At 37.0% G+C, this 17,789-nt stretch overlaps 1 protein-coding gene across 9 annotated transcripts in view; it reads left to right on the forward strand.

The window, feature by feature from the left end:
• The window catches only part of LOC145681047 (uncharacterized), a 70,679-nt gene extending 56,844 nt beyond the window's left edge, over positions 1-13,835 (forward strand). For 8 of the 9 annotated variants that reach the window (XM_081752376.1, XM_081752374.1, XM_081752377.1 and 5 more), the window contains exon 4: positions 11,276-13,835. In XM_081752376.1, coding sequence (XP_081608502.1) covers positions 11,276-12,749 — 1,474 coding nt within the window. In that variant the 3' untranslated portion in view covers positions 12,750-13,835. The remainder of the gene's footprint in view (positions 1-11,275) is intronic. The other variant, XM_081752372.1, reaches the window with a different exon arrangement.
• Positions 13,836-17,789: the final 3,954 nt, after the last annotated feature.

Raw genomic sequence — 17,789 nt, forward strand, 5'->3', positions numbered from 1 at the left:
TTATACTGAGCATCTAGATTAGTAATACATGAAGGCAAAATTTGTATGCGATGTCTTGTACTTCCAAGTCGAGTTGCCATATTACATGATTTAACGGATATCTTCCGATTAAAGCCTTAATTTACAACAGTGAAAACAGAATGAATCCTTTTTCTATGACTTTTATAAGAGTTCTGTCCGACATTGGATCTCATAAATTTTTGTAAAAGTATCGTTGATCTTGCTTCTCGATGTATTCTATCTCGTCTCGAGAATGACTTATATCATGATGGACGTACCCTCGCCACAGAATTAAGATTTCTTGTTCAAAGTAATTCTACTTAAGGAACGTCTAAGACGATTTTTCGTTTATTTTTTATTAAAATGTAAATTTCCAAACCTAGCCATAAGAACAGAAACACGACTAAATGTAGAATGTTACACATGTTGATCGGGAAAACAATGGTGTTCAACGATAAAGATGAAATCTTTCAGTTTAACGCCCCACGAATATCTCTTTTAGGCTAAGGTGGAAGGATGATTAAGGTAAATGAAATGATATTATGAGATGAAGCGGAAACACCACATGAGAATCAACGAACACGATATTGTCCATAACAAATTTATTTAATGTCCTACGATTATGCCCATTATGCTAAGGCATTCCCGGCGGGAGCTCATGTGGTTCGGATTCCACGTTAATCAGTAGGTCCACGTCTCATATAGCCTCGCTGCTGAACGGGACGCTAAACTAAAATCAACTCAACTGAATTATGCTAAGGCAGCATGAGCTAATATATTCGGTAGTCGAACTAGGGAACCCCATATACCAAATGTAAGCGCTTTGCCTCTGTACCGTCTGCTCATCTTTTCAGCACCCCAGCTGATCTAATAGCTAACACGGACATGTGGTGAACGTGGTCCTGGTTTCGATTTACGGATGGGAGAGCATTGGAAGTCAAAAATAAGGCAAGCTTATGATAACTGTTTTCAAGAAACATATGAGCTTTTCCAAGTGAATAAAATCTCCCCACCTCTCCCCTGCTACATTTAATATCCTTATTTAGTTCCACATCTGAAACAAAGTTTCATTTCCTTATTCACACACATTATTTGATAGGTGTGTTAAAATAGCATCTTTAGTAAATCTTATCTATTAACAAACTTATTTTTCATTACACATAACTCAGCATTTTCGCATTCAGATTACACTATCTTCAGTCGCACGTGAGTATGTTCGTATGTGAAGACGACAACAAACATATATGTAATCTCAAATGCTGTATAGGTTTGAAAATGCGATATTCACGAATCATGCAATGCGATATTCACCTTAGCAACAAAGGTCTTCGGTCAAAGAACAGTCTGGAGACAAATCTTATTCCCATGAACACTTACAAGTGAATTCGTGAGAATCCCAAGACCAAATTAGATAAAGCAAATAGTTCACGCCTTCAGTTCATAACCTACAGGCATTTCCTGGGCGTAGTTTTTTCTGCTATGGGAATATGTTATAACGGAATATCTCACCACGGCTTCAACATACGCAGCAAATTCATTTGGCATAATTTGATCTTTGATTTCTCTACATAAGTGATTTTAATTACTTGTCATAACAGACATCATCATGTGAATATTTATATAACACTTTTCACATGCAATACAATCGACCCTGCTGATTTGAGTATACAAAGTTTTTCATCCTACGTTCCAACACGTTTTAAAACGATCATGAACTGCAATAATCGTCTTATCAACTCAATTCCCTGAGAAGGTTTCAGACCAAAATTTTTCAGGCGTTCCGTAAGAATAAGACCAGGTCTTAATCCTCAAGCTCTTCGCAGGAAATCTCGGAACTTCTATTCTTAGCATTACAAGATGGGTCTGGGGGGGCTGAGGGGGAATCTAGCCATTCAATACAAGACGACTAGAAAAAAAAGAAGAAAAAGCTTTTCTTAAATAAAATCTAATCTATATGCGGGGCACTGAGGCTCAGTGATAGAGTGCTCACCTCAATTTGGATTCAATACTTTAAGACATTAAGTTAATTCGTTCCTCTGGGGAAATCGGTTCCGATGATGTGCAAGTCAGTCGAAAATGTTAATACACGTCCCATACATTTACGAAGATCCGCGACCCTTGGGGGTCCGGGTTCGATTCTTGGTGAGAATACATTAAATATTTTAAGACATTAAGTCAATTCTATCCTTTCTGTCGTGAAAACGAAGTGCTATATACGTGAAATTCTTTTTTTTCATGCAAGGACTAGTTCAACTTTAAAATCATGAAGTACCAAATTCGATCCCAGCTCCCTACCAAAGTAGATTTTTGTGTACAGTCTATATCGTAAGTTAACGAAGCTACAATGAAGGTTTGTTATCTGTTTCACTTTTCACTCTTAATATAATAATAATAATAATAATAATAATAAGATTCAGGTTCGATTCTCGGTGAGAATGCATTGAATATTTAAAGACATTAACTTAATTCGTTCCTTTCTGTCGTGAAACGAAGTGAAATTCTTCTTATTTTTTTTTAATACAAGGACTAGTTCAACTCTAAAATCATGAAGTACCAAATTCGATCTCAGCTCCCTACCAAAGTGGATTTTTGTGTACAGAGTCTTTATATCGTAAGTTAGCGAAGCTACAATCAAGGTTAGTTTTCTGCTTCACTTTCACTCCTCCAATATAATAATAATAATAATAATAATAATAATAATAATAATAATAATAATAATAATAATAATAATAATGTGATGATGTATTTTTTAATTTATTTTTATGTTTGTTATATATGTTTTAATACCACTTTGATCCGGGTTCGATTCTCGATGATAGAGAGAGAGAAAGGGAGCATTGAACACTTGAAAGCATTATGGTGCTTCGAAATAAAGGGCTTTGAACAATGTATATCATATGCTACGCTAAAATCAATAATTGAAGTTCTTTTTTTTTTCATGCAAGGATTAATTCAACGCTAAATCGTGAATTACTGGTCTTGCGTTCGATTCCGATGAGAGAGTTTTCAAAATGAAAGCATATTTAGTGATCAGGTTCGATTCTCGATGAGAAAGCATTGAATATTTTAAGACATTAAGTATGCTCTTCGGTTTCCCAGGAGGAACGAGTCGGGGAAAGACGAAGACCAATCAAATTGGAGTGCTTCGATCACTAAATATCAAAGGATTGGGGGTAAAGTCTAAAATAACTAACCTATGCTATGCAAAATAGCTATTCAATACATAACGAAAAGACGAAAATCAATCAATCAATTGGGAAGCTTCGATCGTGATAACTGAAAGGACTCTGATGAAGATCCGATAGCCGGCCAAGATTATGAGCATCCAATACACACACACAAGATTATGAGCATTCAAGACTATGAGCATAGTAACAGCCGGTTCTCACAAACCAACATTTTCCCACGGATCCTGTGGTAGCCATAAAAGGCTATGAACATAACAACTAAAGGCTTGTCGAAACTTGCCTCCGAATTCCAGGAAATGATATCGAATTCTAAGAACGGGAGGGATCAAATTTCAGCTGGAGTGCCTGATCTCTACTGCCTTTAATGTCAGGAAACAAAAAAAAAGAGTTATATGGTGCTGGATCCAGCAACAAAGCAGAATTGCAATGCTGTCATTCGTTTATGAGCCACAAATTCCATGACAGACAGACCTTTATGTGCTTATAGAGTATTCTAGTAAAAAATCTGTTAATTTTCTCAACGTTCAGACATCTTTTTCCCAAATTTTTGTGAAGTATTTTCAATATTTGAATATAATTGTACTGATTGTACTTCTAGAAAAAAAAACTTTACAAGGATTACGTTTCCCTTTATATCGGGGAGCAAAAGCTGCTTTTCCTCAGCGTTGAGCGTGACAAGTGTTGTTTCTCTTGGTCTTGTTAAATCTTTGCACTTCCACTACATGGATTGAGGTATAATATTCGTGCCAAAGACAAACATCATTGTTTCCCAAAATTATTATAAACTCCAACTTATTTTATTTGTTATTCGTGCGTTGTAAAAATACACACACACGATTCTTGAGGTTATTTGTCTTGTTCGTATGAGAGAGCTACAGATGGTGATCAGAAAAACGGAAACACCTGAATGAAATTGGAACTCACCAAATTAATATGGTGTCGGGCCACCTTTCGCCTTCAGAACAGCCTTGATGCGACGTGGGATGGAGGCATAGAGGTCGTGAGTGGTAGCAAGTGGAATTTTACACCATTCCTCGTGCAGGGCATCGGCCAGCTCTGTGAGAGAGAATGGAGGTGGAAATTGTCGCCCGAGTCGTGTTTCCAAGACGGACCACAGATGTTCAATTATGTTGAGATCTGGGGATTAGTCGGGCCAGGGGAGGTGTTGAACTTCATCCCGATGTTCCTCAAACCACGCTGCAACAACGCCAGCTGTGTGGATGTGTGCATTATCTTGGAAGATGGCGTCATTGTCCGGGAACAACATCCGGACCATAGGATGCAAGTGGTCTCCTAAAATAGCGACATAATCGTTGCCAGTAATTCGTCCGCTAAGTGTGACCACAGGACCCAATGAAAACCATGATATGGCGGCCCACAGCATCACCGAGCCGCCGCCATGTTTCACAGTTGGGCGGAGGCACTGCAGATCATAAGCTTCTTTGGGCGTTCTCCACACATAAACACGGCCCCTGGTTGGTAATAGGGTGAAGGATGACTCATCCGACCATATAACACGTTTCCAGTCCTCAACGGTCCAAGCTGCATGGTCGCGGCACCATTTGCGGCGTGCGAAAGCGTTATGGTCCCTGATGAACGGTTTGGCCCGTGCAACACGACCCCGTAAGATCGTGTCGTGTAATTCTCGGCGGACTGTGATTGTCGAAACAGGGTGGGGGAGGTGCTGATTGAGTTCCTCCGTCACTTGCTCCGCAGTGGCACGACGGTTCTGCGTGACAATGTGTTTTAATATCCGGCGTGACCTATCAGTCATGATTTTCTTCCGCCCACTGTTCCGCTTCCCCGATGTGGTTTTCCCGTGTGTTGTGTAGGCCGTCATCACCTTCGACAATCTCCCACGCGACACATCTAACAAAGTAGCCACAGCCGTCACACTCTCTCCATATAACCACGCACCAACAATTTGCCCTCTTTGAAAATCTGAGAGGTCTCCCATTTTACACTGCCTCCATCTGCTGTAGCCACTAGGCACTGCTGTTCCACTGCGCCTGACGTTGTATTTAGACCGACCTAACACACCACCACCAGCGGTCCGGCGCTGCGGGCGCCACGACACCACAGCCAACCCATATATCTGACGTGTTACCAACTACAGGTGTTTCCATTTTTCTGATCACCATCTGTACTTACATAGTTTCTCTTTCTATTCCTGATTAAGAAATTTTAGTTTTATTTTCTTGAAATCGTTTGTAGTGTCGCAAGATTGCAGCATGCCGTGTAGATATTCGTGTCAGATTCTGTATTGCCTTTTTCCTATACCGCAAATCTGTAATTCGAACAGTTATCAATTTAAATAATTGGTTTTAATTTCAATGAAATTTGCACAGAGTAATTGTTTTTTAAAGCTTGAATATAGAAGTACCAATCACGCCATAGTAATACAGTGGGTTAGAGCATAATCAATTTTTAACCCTTAACTGTGCTGGTAAAAAAGTCACGTTTACCTGTTGGTGGGGTACCTAAACACCCCTAGTGAGAATTAACTTTATTAATATAACAGCATTTTCATTGTATATAATATATACAGAAAATATTACACACAATTACGCGGCAAACATAATGATAATGGTCCTTGCAGATACTTTTGTGGCATTTGTTACAAAACACTTTTTTCTGTGCAGTGAACGCGGACAAAATGCGCATCTTCTTACTTTTTACTTGCATTTTCTTCTGCTGTTGTATCTTCGGGTTTCTTACCTTTCTCCCCGCTCATACTTCTTACAAGTTCTTGCAATTCTTTAGGTAAATATCTGGTTTCTCTTCTGGAAATCTGAGGTTTCTCTAGGGCCATAAATAGCTTCCTCAAGAAGTTTGTTCTTTCAGGGGGAGGTAACTCATTTCCGAAATAAGTTCTATTGGTTTTAGAAACTACTTCACTGTTTACTGCGGCTATGTTCAGAATAGCATGAAATATAACCATTGGCCATCTTCTGGTTCAACGGGACGTTGAACAGGTTGCGCGTAATTCGTCCAAGGTATCCACACCTTCTTTTGTTCTATTATAATCGAGAATTATATCAGTCTTCCCCGTTTCTGCATCAATTGCTTGATCAAAATGCATACTTGAAAGCAGAACAACAGTTTTGCCCTTTTTTTAGGAACGTAAGAGCAAAGTGTATAATCTTTCGAGTGTCCAAAGATTGTTGTCTCAACTGGTCGTTTGTTGTTTGGTTTGAACTCCTGTGGAATCTGCGGTTTATTTTGCTTCATTGTTCCTAACATGGTTAGCTTTTTCTCCCTCAATTTATCTGCTAGTTCAATCGAAGTGAACCAGTTATCCACAGTTATATTTCTGTTCATTCCATCGACTGGTGATATCAGGTTCAGAACAGCTTTTGTTGGAACACTAATATCTTGATTTCTGTCAGGATTCTTTCCCACGTAAACGAATGCGTTAACCATATAAACAGTTTTTGAATCACAAAGTGCTGTAATTTTTATTCCGTATTTGGCGGGTTTCTTGGAAATGTACATTTTGAAACTGCATTTTCCACGGAAAGGCACAAGCATCTCATCAATAGTGACGTTTTCACTGGGAACAAAATATGTCCTACAGTTGCGCACAAAAGAATTCCACACATCTCTTATTGTAGCAAGTTTATCATCTTCTTTACGTTGTTCTCTTGTTTCCGCACAATCAAAGAGTAAAGACGAAAGTATGAAAAGAAATCTCGACACACTCATAATAGAACGAAAAATATCCCTTCCAGTTCCATCTGAAGCAAATAAACCTGTCACATCTTCGTGCCCTGATTTCATCATTCCTGATAAGTAGAGAAGGCCTATGAACGATCGAAGCTCTATCATGTCAATGGCATTTGTGTACGAAGGTTTGGTATCACGAAATTTTCCACGTTTTTCTTGGATATTCACATTGGTTTTCCAAAATACACCGCAACATATCTTGTAAACAAAACAGTTCCCAGCAACCAACAGTATCTTCTGAAGGAACATTTTTTGCACAGCCTTTTGTTCCAGGTAAATGCAAAATGATATTGCAAGACCTGGTACGTTTCTTTACAGGAGCACTTTTATTCCATTTAAAACATTTATTTTTTCCATAGAAGAAATCTAAAATATCGTCGTTATCAACCTCCGACTACGTACTGTCTTCACTTTGTTCTGAACTAGATGAATGGCCGCTTTCGATATTGAACTCACTATCTGCATTTGATTTAACATCAGACTAATTCTTTCTGCAGAATAGCAGCGATTTCGTCTTCACCCAACGATTTACTGTTGCGATATTCGTCTGCCATGTTTTCAGTATAACAACACAAATAGATATGTTAAAATAAAAGCAAGAAATACTTTCAGTGAGAAAGAAGTAAAAATATAATCTATATGAAAAAAACTGACGTTAGTGTGCTCCTGGGGTATTATTGCACCCCAATAACGTATTGTTAGCAGCAGTTAGCAGCAGTAAAGTCGCAACTTCGTCTTAAAAACATCATATGCACAAGCGCACTGCAACGTGAAATTACTGCGGAGGACGGCGCCATCTGTTAGCGAGAAGTATACATGCGTAACAATAGAGGCAATGGGGTATTTTTATACCCCACCAGCACAGTTACGGATTAACATACTCATTGATTTTGAACAAATATATTCGTCTAAACTAGTGTTCTTCGAGAAACAAGATAGCATAATGTCATTGAGTGTGTTTTTACCTGTACGTGTTATGCGTGCATGTGTATGTGGAAAAGTTTATTTGTAAATATTTTTAATGTTATTTCCCTGGTTCTTTTTGTTACACACTTTTAAATTTCAAAAATTATTCCTGTTCCTAATGAGGTCTAATTAATTGACTGTTTCCTTAGACTAAAGCAGGCCAAGTATATTACAGAAGTCCTGTTTTACTTATTACTTTTTTCTATTACAGTCTTATATTCGTTACTTTTTTCTATTACGGTCTTATATTCGTTATTGTTATTTGGAAAGAAAACTACCATCCTTGTTATTTTAATACCACTGAAATTAGAGAAGTTGCAAATTCCCCCTCCCAAGAAAAGGGATGATTCATAATTTATATTTCTTTTTGCATTTCCATCTTGACTGATCATCTGGTCCCAAAGAGTCCTCATTGTCATTCACACATTTCTATATTTGTTGTTTCTACTGTTAGTAAGAGCACTCCTTGTGGGAGTTGAGATACAGAATCTACTCTTTATGCCCTGAAATATTTAACTGAGCCAAATCGGATCACCTAGAGTTCTTTTGTCTCTGGAGAAGCAGAAAATGAGATAATGCAAAAGCTGCTGGAGAGGGGAACTTCCATGTGGGTGATGGTTCACGCATGAAAAATTGCCTGAGAGACATAACTTCGAATTTCTGCAATGTGTTGGTGAGAAATCCATTCATTTTACCACGATTGAAGCATTTTTTCTTCATATTTTTCCTTAAGTCTTGTCAAATTTTCAAATTAGTTGTGCTGATTTACTGTACCTTGATCAGGAACCGAATCATATATAACACTTTTCTTCTGACGCTAATAAACTCTTTTTTTCTCGAAACTTCTGAATCCAGTTGTCCCTAATTACTTTTGAAGAACGTTCAGCTATAATTATTTTGGGATTATCTCTTCTTGATGTGGGCAGTCTATAGGGTTTTTGTATATCTTCACTTTTTATTATTCCAGCTGCCTTCGCTACCTTCATTACCATTTCATTGTTTTGTTCTTTTGTCTCGGGAATTCCGACTATTTCAATAGTTTCATCTAATTGTTTTTGTTGTAGTTCACTTACTTTGTCCTCTAGTGTTCATAGTTTAAACTTTTGTTGTACTTCATTTTTCATAAACCTCTCGTGATGAGGAGGGAATCTCATAAATTGTGGATGAAATTAAGAAAATCAGGCCATAAATGAATTCGCAAAACAACTATTGGCTTTGTGATAAATGTTGGCCTTTACCCTGTATTCTTCTTTTGAGCTTCTGAAGCACCATCTTCTAGCGCTTCTGGTTTCCGTAATATACCATCAATTACGTCAAGAGTTCCCTCATAATATTCTAACAGATCCCGGATTTTCCGTTTTCATACGGGCCAGTCTTTCTTACCTGTTAATTACTTTATATTCTTCATAAATCCATTTTGCGCCTACTACTAAACAATACAAATTACTAAATATAGTGATTGTCTTACCTACAACACGTATTCCTGTATGGTACAGTTTTACCACAAACAAAAGAAAAAATCACTTTTACAGAGCCCGTCTTTTGCTTCGAGTACTGGATATAAACTTGTACTTCGCATATAAATTTAGCTAAGTACATAACTTTTAACATTGTATATGTGAAGAATAAACTCAGCACTCTATTGAAGCCGTCCAAAGTAAGCTTACTGGGCCCATAACCAGAATATGTTGTAAATATTTCAGTTAGTGCATGTGTTCATTTATAGCTGATCAATGTTCAATGTTAGCAGAGTATCCACGGTATTATAGCATACGTGTAGCGATACCAACATTAACTTTCTAGTTATGGTGAAAGAAACAATCTTACCTTGTTCGTACTGAATTTTATCTGCATAGATATCTGTAAAACGATCTCTCACTCGTGATTTGTTACAGATACAGTCCTGTGCACAGGTTTTCTTCTGTATTTCTTCATACACTTCTTCCTCTCAATGCATCCTCTTCTGCTCTAAGTCCACGTTTTATCTTAAACACGACCACATTAGGCGTACGGTTCTTGTTGAAAAAATGGCTCCTCTTTTCAATTTACTTATTGATCTCTGCACAAACGAGTTCGAGTTGTCAAAACCGAAAACACACGAACACTTGCAGACACAGTCACATTGATTCTTCAGTATGTGTAACAAGTTCATTATTTTCTTTTATATATGAGGTCTTATAAGTTTAAAAATTTTGGAACTTATTCCTTTTGTTGTAGAGTATCATCTTTAATTTTAGGTGGTTGCATTTCAACAGACGTTCTTGAGATTGTTTATAGCACTGTGAAATCCGAATATGTCATGACAATTTCCGACGTTCCGACGTGCGTTATTTTCCTTTAGTGAAAAAATTATCTTCAGTTGATTTTGAGTTTAAGGTCCTTCTCGGCATCGAGGCTATATGAGACGGGGAAGATTTATCTAAACGTCAATAACATTGCTACTCAGTGATGATTTTCCACTGAGTTCATATTCGGAAATTTCGAGTTTGAATATCACATTTTCCAATAGTCATTCTATAATTGAAAATTAGGTGGAACGGGAGAAAGTGAAGAACAAAATCCGCAGTGCGTACTACCCTATGCTTTGCTCTAAATATTCGGCAAGAGTCGAAAACATTTCTTCTCCCAATATCAACTAATAATTGCAGTTAGAGCCACTTATCCAATAATAATTTATGAAGAAGACACTTAGTCCTGTTAGAATTTTCATGTAAATTCCTCTCAATAAAATTTATTTCGCAGTAAATATCTTCTGTGCTCTGAGAACATATTTGCGTACAGTGTTACCTACACTAAACTTCAGAGAACTATAAAGATGATTATTGTTAGTTATTCAAGTGATATATCTTATAATATATAAACGAAAGTGTAACATGTACTGAACATGTGATTTATGTTGAGGTGGGAAGTTGTATTGTCTTATGATTCGGTTTGATTTTGTTAATTCTCAGACTTTATGTTATGTGTTAATTCCTAAATTGTATGTTACTTCCCTGTAATATCGTCCGAGCAATGACTCACAGTTCAACAGTCCCTTATTTCATGCTTGAGCTATAAACATGTTTAGCTTCGGGTCTGTATACCAGCACTAAATTTGATTCCCACAGTTTGTTTTCTGACATGGTTCTGTTATTGGTTCTAATAGTATACGTTGTATAGAAATGTGCTTGAAAATGTTCCACTGCCTTAAATTACGGTCTGCTGAGATGTACTGTGAGATTACTTAACACAAAACTTTTAAAAGACTTCGAATCGCGATAGAATAACATGTTACAGTTATAGAATTATAAATTTTTTGCGTTATAGAAAAATGTGTGTAGAAATGATGAAAAATGGATGAGAGCATCACGTAAGATATAGCCAGATGATATGAATTGTCTTTTCCCTTCTTTCAGAATAACTAATTCATCCACAGATGGAAGTAACATATCAGTCAATTCGCATGTGATTTTCCATTACTGCGAAGAGTGTGGCCAAAGGTTCAGTCGCGAATCAGACTTAAGAGCTCATTTATTTACACATACGAAAAAGAAACCTCGTTGTCACATCTGCAGTAAAGGCTTCACTTCTATGTCAAATTTGAGAAACCACTTACGGATCCATTTTAAGGAAAAGTCGTGTTACTGCAATGAATGCGGAAAAGGTTTCATATTCAAAACACATTTGGAAAATCATATGAACACGCATACAGGTGAAAGGCCTCATAATTGCAAAGTGTGTGGAAAAGGTTTCACTCAAAGATCAAGTTTGCGAGCGCACATCTTTAGACATACCGGCGAAAAGCCTTATTCTTGCGCCAAGTGTGAAAAAAAATTCGCTTCAAAAGCACAAATGATATCTCACTCCTTTACACATACAGAGCAGAAACGTTACGTATGCAAAAAGTGTAACAGAAGTTTCAGTAAAAAATTATATTTGAATAATCACCTTGCCAATCAAATGCATGAGAAATATTACTGCCAGAGCTGCTGCGAGACTTTCAGATCTAACCCAAATTTGACAACTTGCAACTTTATTCATTCTAGGGACAAATATCAATACTGTCTTAACTGTGGTAAAGAGTTATGTCATAAGTCAAACCTAGAAGCGGAGAAGATGCAAAATCTTTATTATTGCAATCATTGCGGGAAAGGATACTCGTCTAAATCAGGTTTGAAAATACACGTTTTTACTCATAGTGCAGAAAAGCCTCATAAATGTGAACAATGTAGCAAAAAGTATAAACAATTAACAGGACTACTAATTCACATGCAAACACATACGAAAGTTAAGTCTTATCACTGTGAAAATTGTGGAAAGCGATTTAGTCGCAAATCTTACTTGAAACATCACTCGTACTTACATATGGATGAGAAACCATTTTGTTGTGAAATTTGTGGTAAAGGTTATTCTCAAAAAATAAGTTTGGATTTCCACATGATTTCTCATTCAGGTGAAAAGTCTCAGAAGTGCGAAATATGTTGGAAGAGCTTCACTCAAAAATCAAGTTTGAACATACATATGCAAATACATACAGGGACAAAGGCTCATTTTTGTCACAAATGTGGAAAAGGATTCATTCGGAAACATCACCTAGAGGCGCATCTGCTTACCCACACTGAGAAAAAGTGTCATTATTGCGAAGTGTGTGGGAAGGGATTCAAACAGAAGTCACAAATAAAGATCCATAGTTTAACCCACACAAATGAGAAATCCTTTCGCTGCCAAGAATGTGGTAAACAGTTCTCTTCAAAATGTTCTCTACAGTTACATTTTTTAATACATACAGGTGAGAAACCTTACAAATGTGTGGTTTGTGGCGGAATGTTCCGTCAAAAAGCAATTTTAAAACGTCATATTAACACTCACATGGATGGAAACCTTTGTTAAAGCATGTAGAACTAGAGTACTGAGATATTACAAATTTTATCCTGAAACTTAACATTGATAAGACCACGAATGCGCAGAGACCACTGCAGTTTGAGAGAGAAATAGAATTTATTGTGTAATGTTGAATGATAGGCGATTACCAGTGACTTGGTTATCGTCCCGAATGTGCCAAGCTAGTAGGCTTAACTTATTTACATGGCAACATTTTACACGATAATATGTATTTGGAGGATTACAACAGTAGATTGAGGGTTATTTTTCGTTCTTAATGTCATATATCTAGCATTAAACCTTAATCATCTCTACCAGGTGTAAATCGTTGATAATTAGAATGCTAAGTAGTTATAAATAACCAATATTTTTCATGTAACGGGAAATATAGACTTTTTAAGAAAATTTACCATTAATAAAGTGTATCCATCTTAAGAAGACTTGAGCTTCCTTCGAAGAAACAAAGTACGTATTAGTGTATCTCTTTGTAGGATGCTACACACTTCTTACAATGTAAATAATGAAAAATACTAAAAATGTAATGGCAATGAAAATGAAAAATCTGATACTCGAATCATTACAGGACACATTACGATAATTGTATCTACCTTTCTTATGGTTATTTATGTTAAGATACTTCTACGTCACGCAAATATTACTGTTGCTATGATCTACATTTCAATATCACCATTTGCATGCAACTGAACAAAGTTAAGTTATATATATGGATGTAGAAAGACGTAGATAATCCTACAGTATTACCTATTAGTATTGATATTCGTGTTCTATTTACTGCCGCAGTTCAATTACCATAGTTGCACTTACTAGGCCATACTGTACCAGCGTTTCTTTCAGAAAAAAATGTTCCAGGGGCCATACTTTGTATTCGCAGGGGCACATCTCCCACTGCTGGTATTTATTATTACAATATAAACGTATTATTTTGGCCTCAGGAATAGGAGTGCTCCCAAAAACATGTCTGAAAGAAACACTGTACTATATTTGAGAAAATCAAGTTTGAAAGAAAAGAAATACGCCTCATTGGATTACGGAATATTCAATTTAAATTTTGCAACAACGAATAGATCCGAAAGAAAATCTCAACCTTTAAAGTTTTATATTTTCTCTTCCAATTATAAAATTTGAGTAGAATTAGATTGGTAACAGCTGAACATACGGACAAATTCATATATATATCCAATCGTAATCATTAATCATATTTCAGGGGGGCGCGGTGGCTCAGTGGTAGAGCGTTCACCTCCGGTGCTTGGGGTCCCTGGTTCGATCCCAGCTCGCGCCGTGTGAACTTTGTGGTGGACAAACACCGTGCTCGTGGGTTTTCTCGGGGTTCTCCCGTTTCCTCCCACTTTCTTCATTCCACCATTTCACTCATTTCTCATTATCACCGTCTCCTTTAGCCTAACCGGCATAACCGTGGGACGTAAAACTAAAGATTTCATTTCATTTCATTTAATCATATTTCAGAGCGAATTTTACGTAAAAGTAAATGTATGACAGTATAGCTTCTGTCATACATCTTCCTCTTTCAATTCGTAACCTTCAAATCCTATTTAACATGGGACCTCGAATTTTTGACTTATCGAATAACGAAAAAAATAGGAAGTAGCGAACTGAAACTTTCGCATAACATGCAATACAGTATAGGATAGACAGTTTGTGTGCATTTGTAATTCTTAAACTGATGAGATTTTGAACTTTTAAGGTCGCTGAAATTTTGTAGCATAGAAATCAGCCAGCAGACATTTTATTCTAAGATACTCTACAACACAACATTGTTGCCTTTCAAACACAAACTTATATAAAATATTACTACGTAACATATTGCATATTACAAATTTATATGTAAAAGATTCAACAATACATTTGTCATGCAGTGTTGCAAACTAGCGAAGAAATCATAAGCATGGAAATTTTGATGGCCTTTACAGCAGTAAACGCAAATTAGACAGACGAGACAAAGAACCTCCAAAGTAATTTATTGTCTAATACTACGATCATGATATGATGGATTTGGAATAAAGATGGAAGGTACAAGGGATAAAATACCCTTATTCCAATAAACATCTTACATAAATACGACATCCCATTTCTATGAGCGTGAATATAACAAATCCCTTTCCAGCAAGTTGAAATCTCATATCATTCTGGAGAATATTGTTACAATTTTCAACACATTAAAATTATGTACCTCCGGGAGCTTAATGTAATTACGCTTATCAATGTAGTAATATCAGAGAGACAAAGTAAATCAAAAATTATTTGTAAAGGTGTTATAAACACGCCACTTTTTTTTAAATGCAATTTTCGGAATTTTTTATCTCTTCTTCCGAATGGACTAAGACATTAACTTGCTGTGAACGCCTTTCCATTATTGAGGTACTTCATCGTCTTTACTTTGCAACACTCCATAACATGTAGTATAAATATATCTCTTGCAAATCTTGCAATAGCCTTTAATATCTCTTGCAAACATTTTCTTAACTTATCTTTCACCTCTAGTTTATCTTTCATATCAACTTTATCTTTGGAAAATTTCACTTCAGTATGTTTCTTTGTTTCTCAACTGCTGGTTGTAAATCACTGAAGTTCCATTCATATGTTACAAGTATTCGAGCTTCTATAAATTTCTACTTGTTCGGTAAATAGATTCATTTCAACTTTTTACCGTAAATCCCCTATATTTCAATAGCCTCTTTTTTGTAACGTTCTAACAAATACTTTCACAGCATCTAAACCAATATAACTACCAAAGCTATTATATTCCGATTTGAATATAGAATATATTATTCTTTATATTGAAGTGTGCATGTGGGACATAAAGCCAGGTTTCACCGTGTACACCAAGCATCCCTTTCCTTTGCTCACTAGAGCTCGGTTTCTCCTTTTTAACAACGTTTGTGTGTGTGTATATATGTTATGTATATAATATCAAAGATGGACTTAAGTTTTCCCTTGTATATCGTTCTTTTCCCTTTTTTGTTTTTCGTTATTATTATTACTAGTATTATTATAATTGACAAAAGCAGAAAGTGAAATAAACAACCAAGTAATAGAACACTATAAGCAACTAGGAGCAAAAGTAGAACAATGGGAGTTTGTCCTAGAAGAATGCAAATTCTGCTTTAGGCCATATGAAACAAACGATGTAGTACAGAGAGCAAAACTAGTAGCTCTGGACTTCCTCAAGAGGAAGATCCAACCTCAAAAAAGCGAAGAGTAGACAAACGATCAAAAGGTGATGGCCCAAAATGCACAAGGAGGAAGACAGAACACCCCACAAAGAAAGGAACTCAATAGAGGAACTGATGGAGTTCTTGAAAAATTTCCAAAAGTAGAAAAATTCAAAACCGCAAAAAAAAAGGCCCTTTCAGGACCACCAAAACCTTAGAAAAGAGTTAAATTGAATATGCCACCCTAAACACAAACCATTAGTCCTTAGGACCACCAAAACCTCAGGAAAGAGAAGAACTGAATATGCTAGACCCCAACCAAAACCTAAGGTCCTTAGGGCCACAAAAATCTCAGAAAAGATTCAAAGCAAACATGCCAAACCCTAACACATCTGCGAAACCACAAAAGAGCCCAACAAAAGTAATGACCAAATAAGAAGAAAGAAAAAAAAAAGCAGATCCAGAAACAAAAACGTGAAAAGAATAGAATCAATCATCTCTTGCAAACATTTTCTTATCTCATCTTTCACTTTCTTTGTTTCTCAACTGCTGGTGGTAAATCATTGAAGTTCCACTTATATGTTACAAGTATTCGAGCTTCTATAAATTTCTACTTCTTCGGTAAATAGATTCATTTCAACTTTTTACCATAAATCCCCTATATTTCAATAGCCTTTTTTTGTAGCGTTCTAACAAATACTTTCAAAACATCTAAACCAATATAACTACCAGAGCTTTTATATTCTGATTTGAATAGGGTGAGTCAAAAGTCATTGGACACCTGCATAAGTTTGAAAATCAACGGGAAAAGTAAAAAGTGATGATGAGAACAGAGGTTTGATGAGAGGCCGCAGCTTTTGCAGTGTATCTCATTCATGGCCGCCATCTTGAAATGCGCCAATTTGGGTTTAAGTCATTTTTTTAAATGGGAAGGGGAATGTATGACACATCAAGTAACACTAGCTTGAGCTCAGGAATTTAGTGGTGTATTTTTTTCTCTATCTTGTACAGTTTGGAAGTTATTAATGTCCAAAGGTGGGAAATTACCTTGATACTGACCCAGTTCTATCTTTGTTCCAGGTGATCTAATATGGGTCTGACACATGAACAGAAGATGAAAATCATCATTATATCAGAGGAACGCAGCTACCGAACAATAGCAGCTGACTACAACAGACGGCACCCAGACAAAGAACCGGTATCGCACAGGACGGTGGCTCACGTGATCACCAAATTCCGGGAGACGAGCTTTGTTCAAGATAGGGCACGTAGTGGGCGACCAAAGACTGCCACCAATGAGGAAACTGCACCGACGGTTGTTGCGTCGTTTGTGAAAAGTCCTAAACGAAGTACCCGTCGTGTGTCCCTAGCATGTGCAATAAGCCAATCCTCCGTTGTCCGGATATTGCACGCCAATCAGTGGCATCCTTACAAGCTGCACATGCAACATAAACTGAACGAGGATGACCCAGATCGCCGATTGGAGTTCTGCATGTGGGCTACTGAACAACACGAACTGGATCCTGCGATTGCCAAGGGCATACTGTTCAGCGACGAGGCGTATTTGACTTTGAACGGGGAGGTTAATCGACATAATTGTCGATACTGGTGTGACGCAAATCCGAACTGGGTTTACCCGAGTCGAGAACATAGTGTAGCGAAGGTGACGGTGTGGTGTGGCATATGGGAGACCCGCATCATTAAGCCATTTTTCATTTACAACACCTTAACTGCACCACAATATCTGATGCTGCTGCAGGACCTTGTGTTTCCTGCCACACAACGCTGACGGCATTTTCCCATCTTACTTTTTGTACAATGGAGCCCCTCCACACTATGGACTTGGTGTCCGAGAAGA

This window comes from Thermobia domestica, chromosome 3 (genome assembly GCF_964235325.1).
Source record: "Thermobia domestica chromosome 3, izTheDome1.hap1.1, whole genome shotgun sequence".
Classification (NCBI taxonomy): domain Eukaryota; kingdom Metazoa; phylum Arthropoda; class Insecta; order Zygentoma; family Lepismatidae; genus Thermobia; species Thermobia domestica.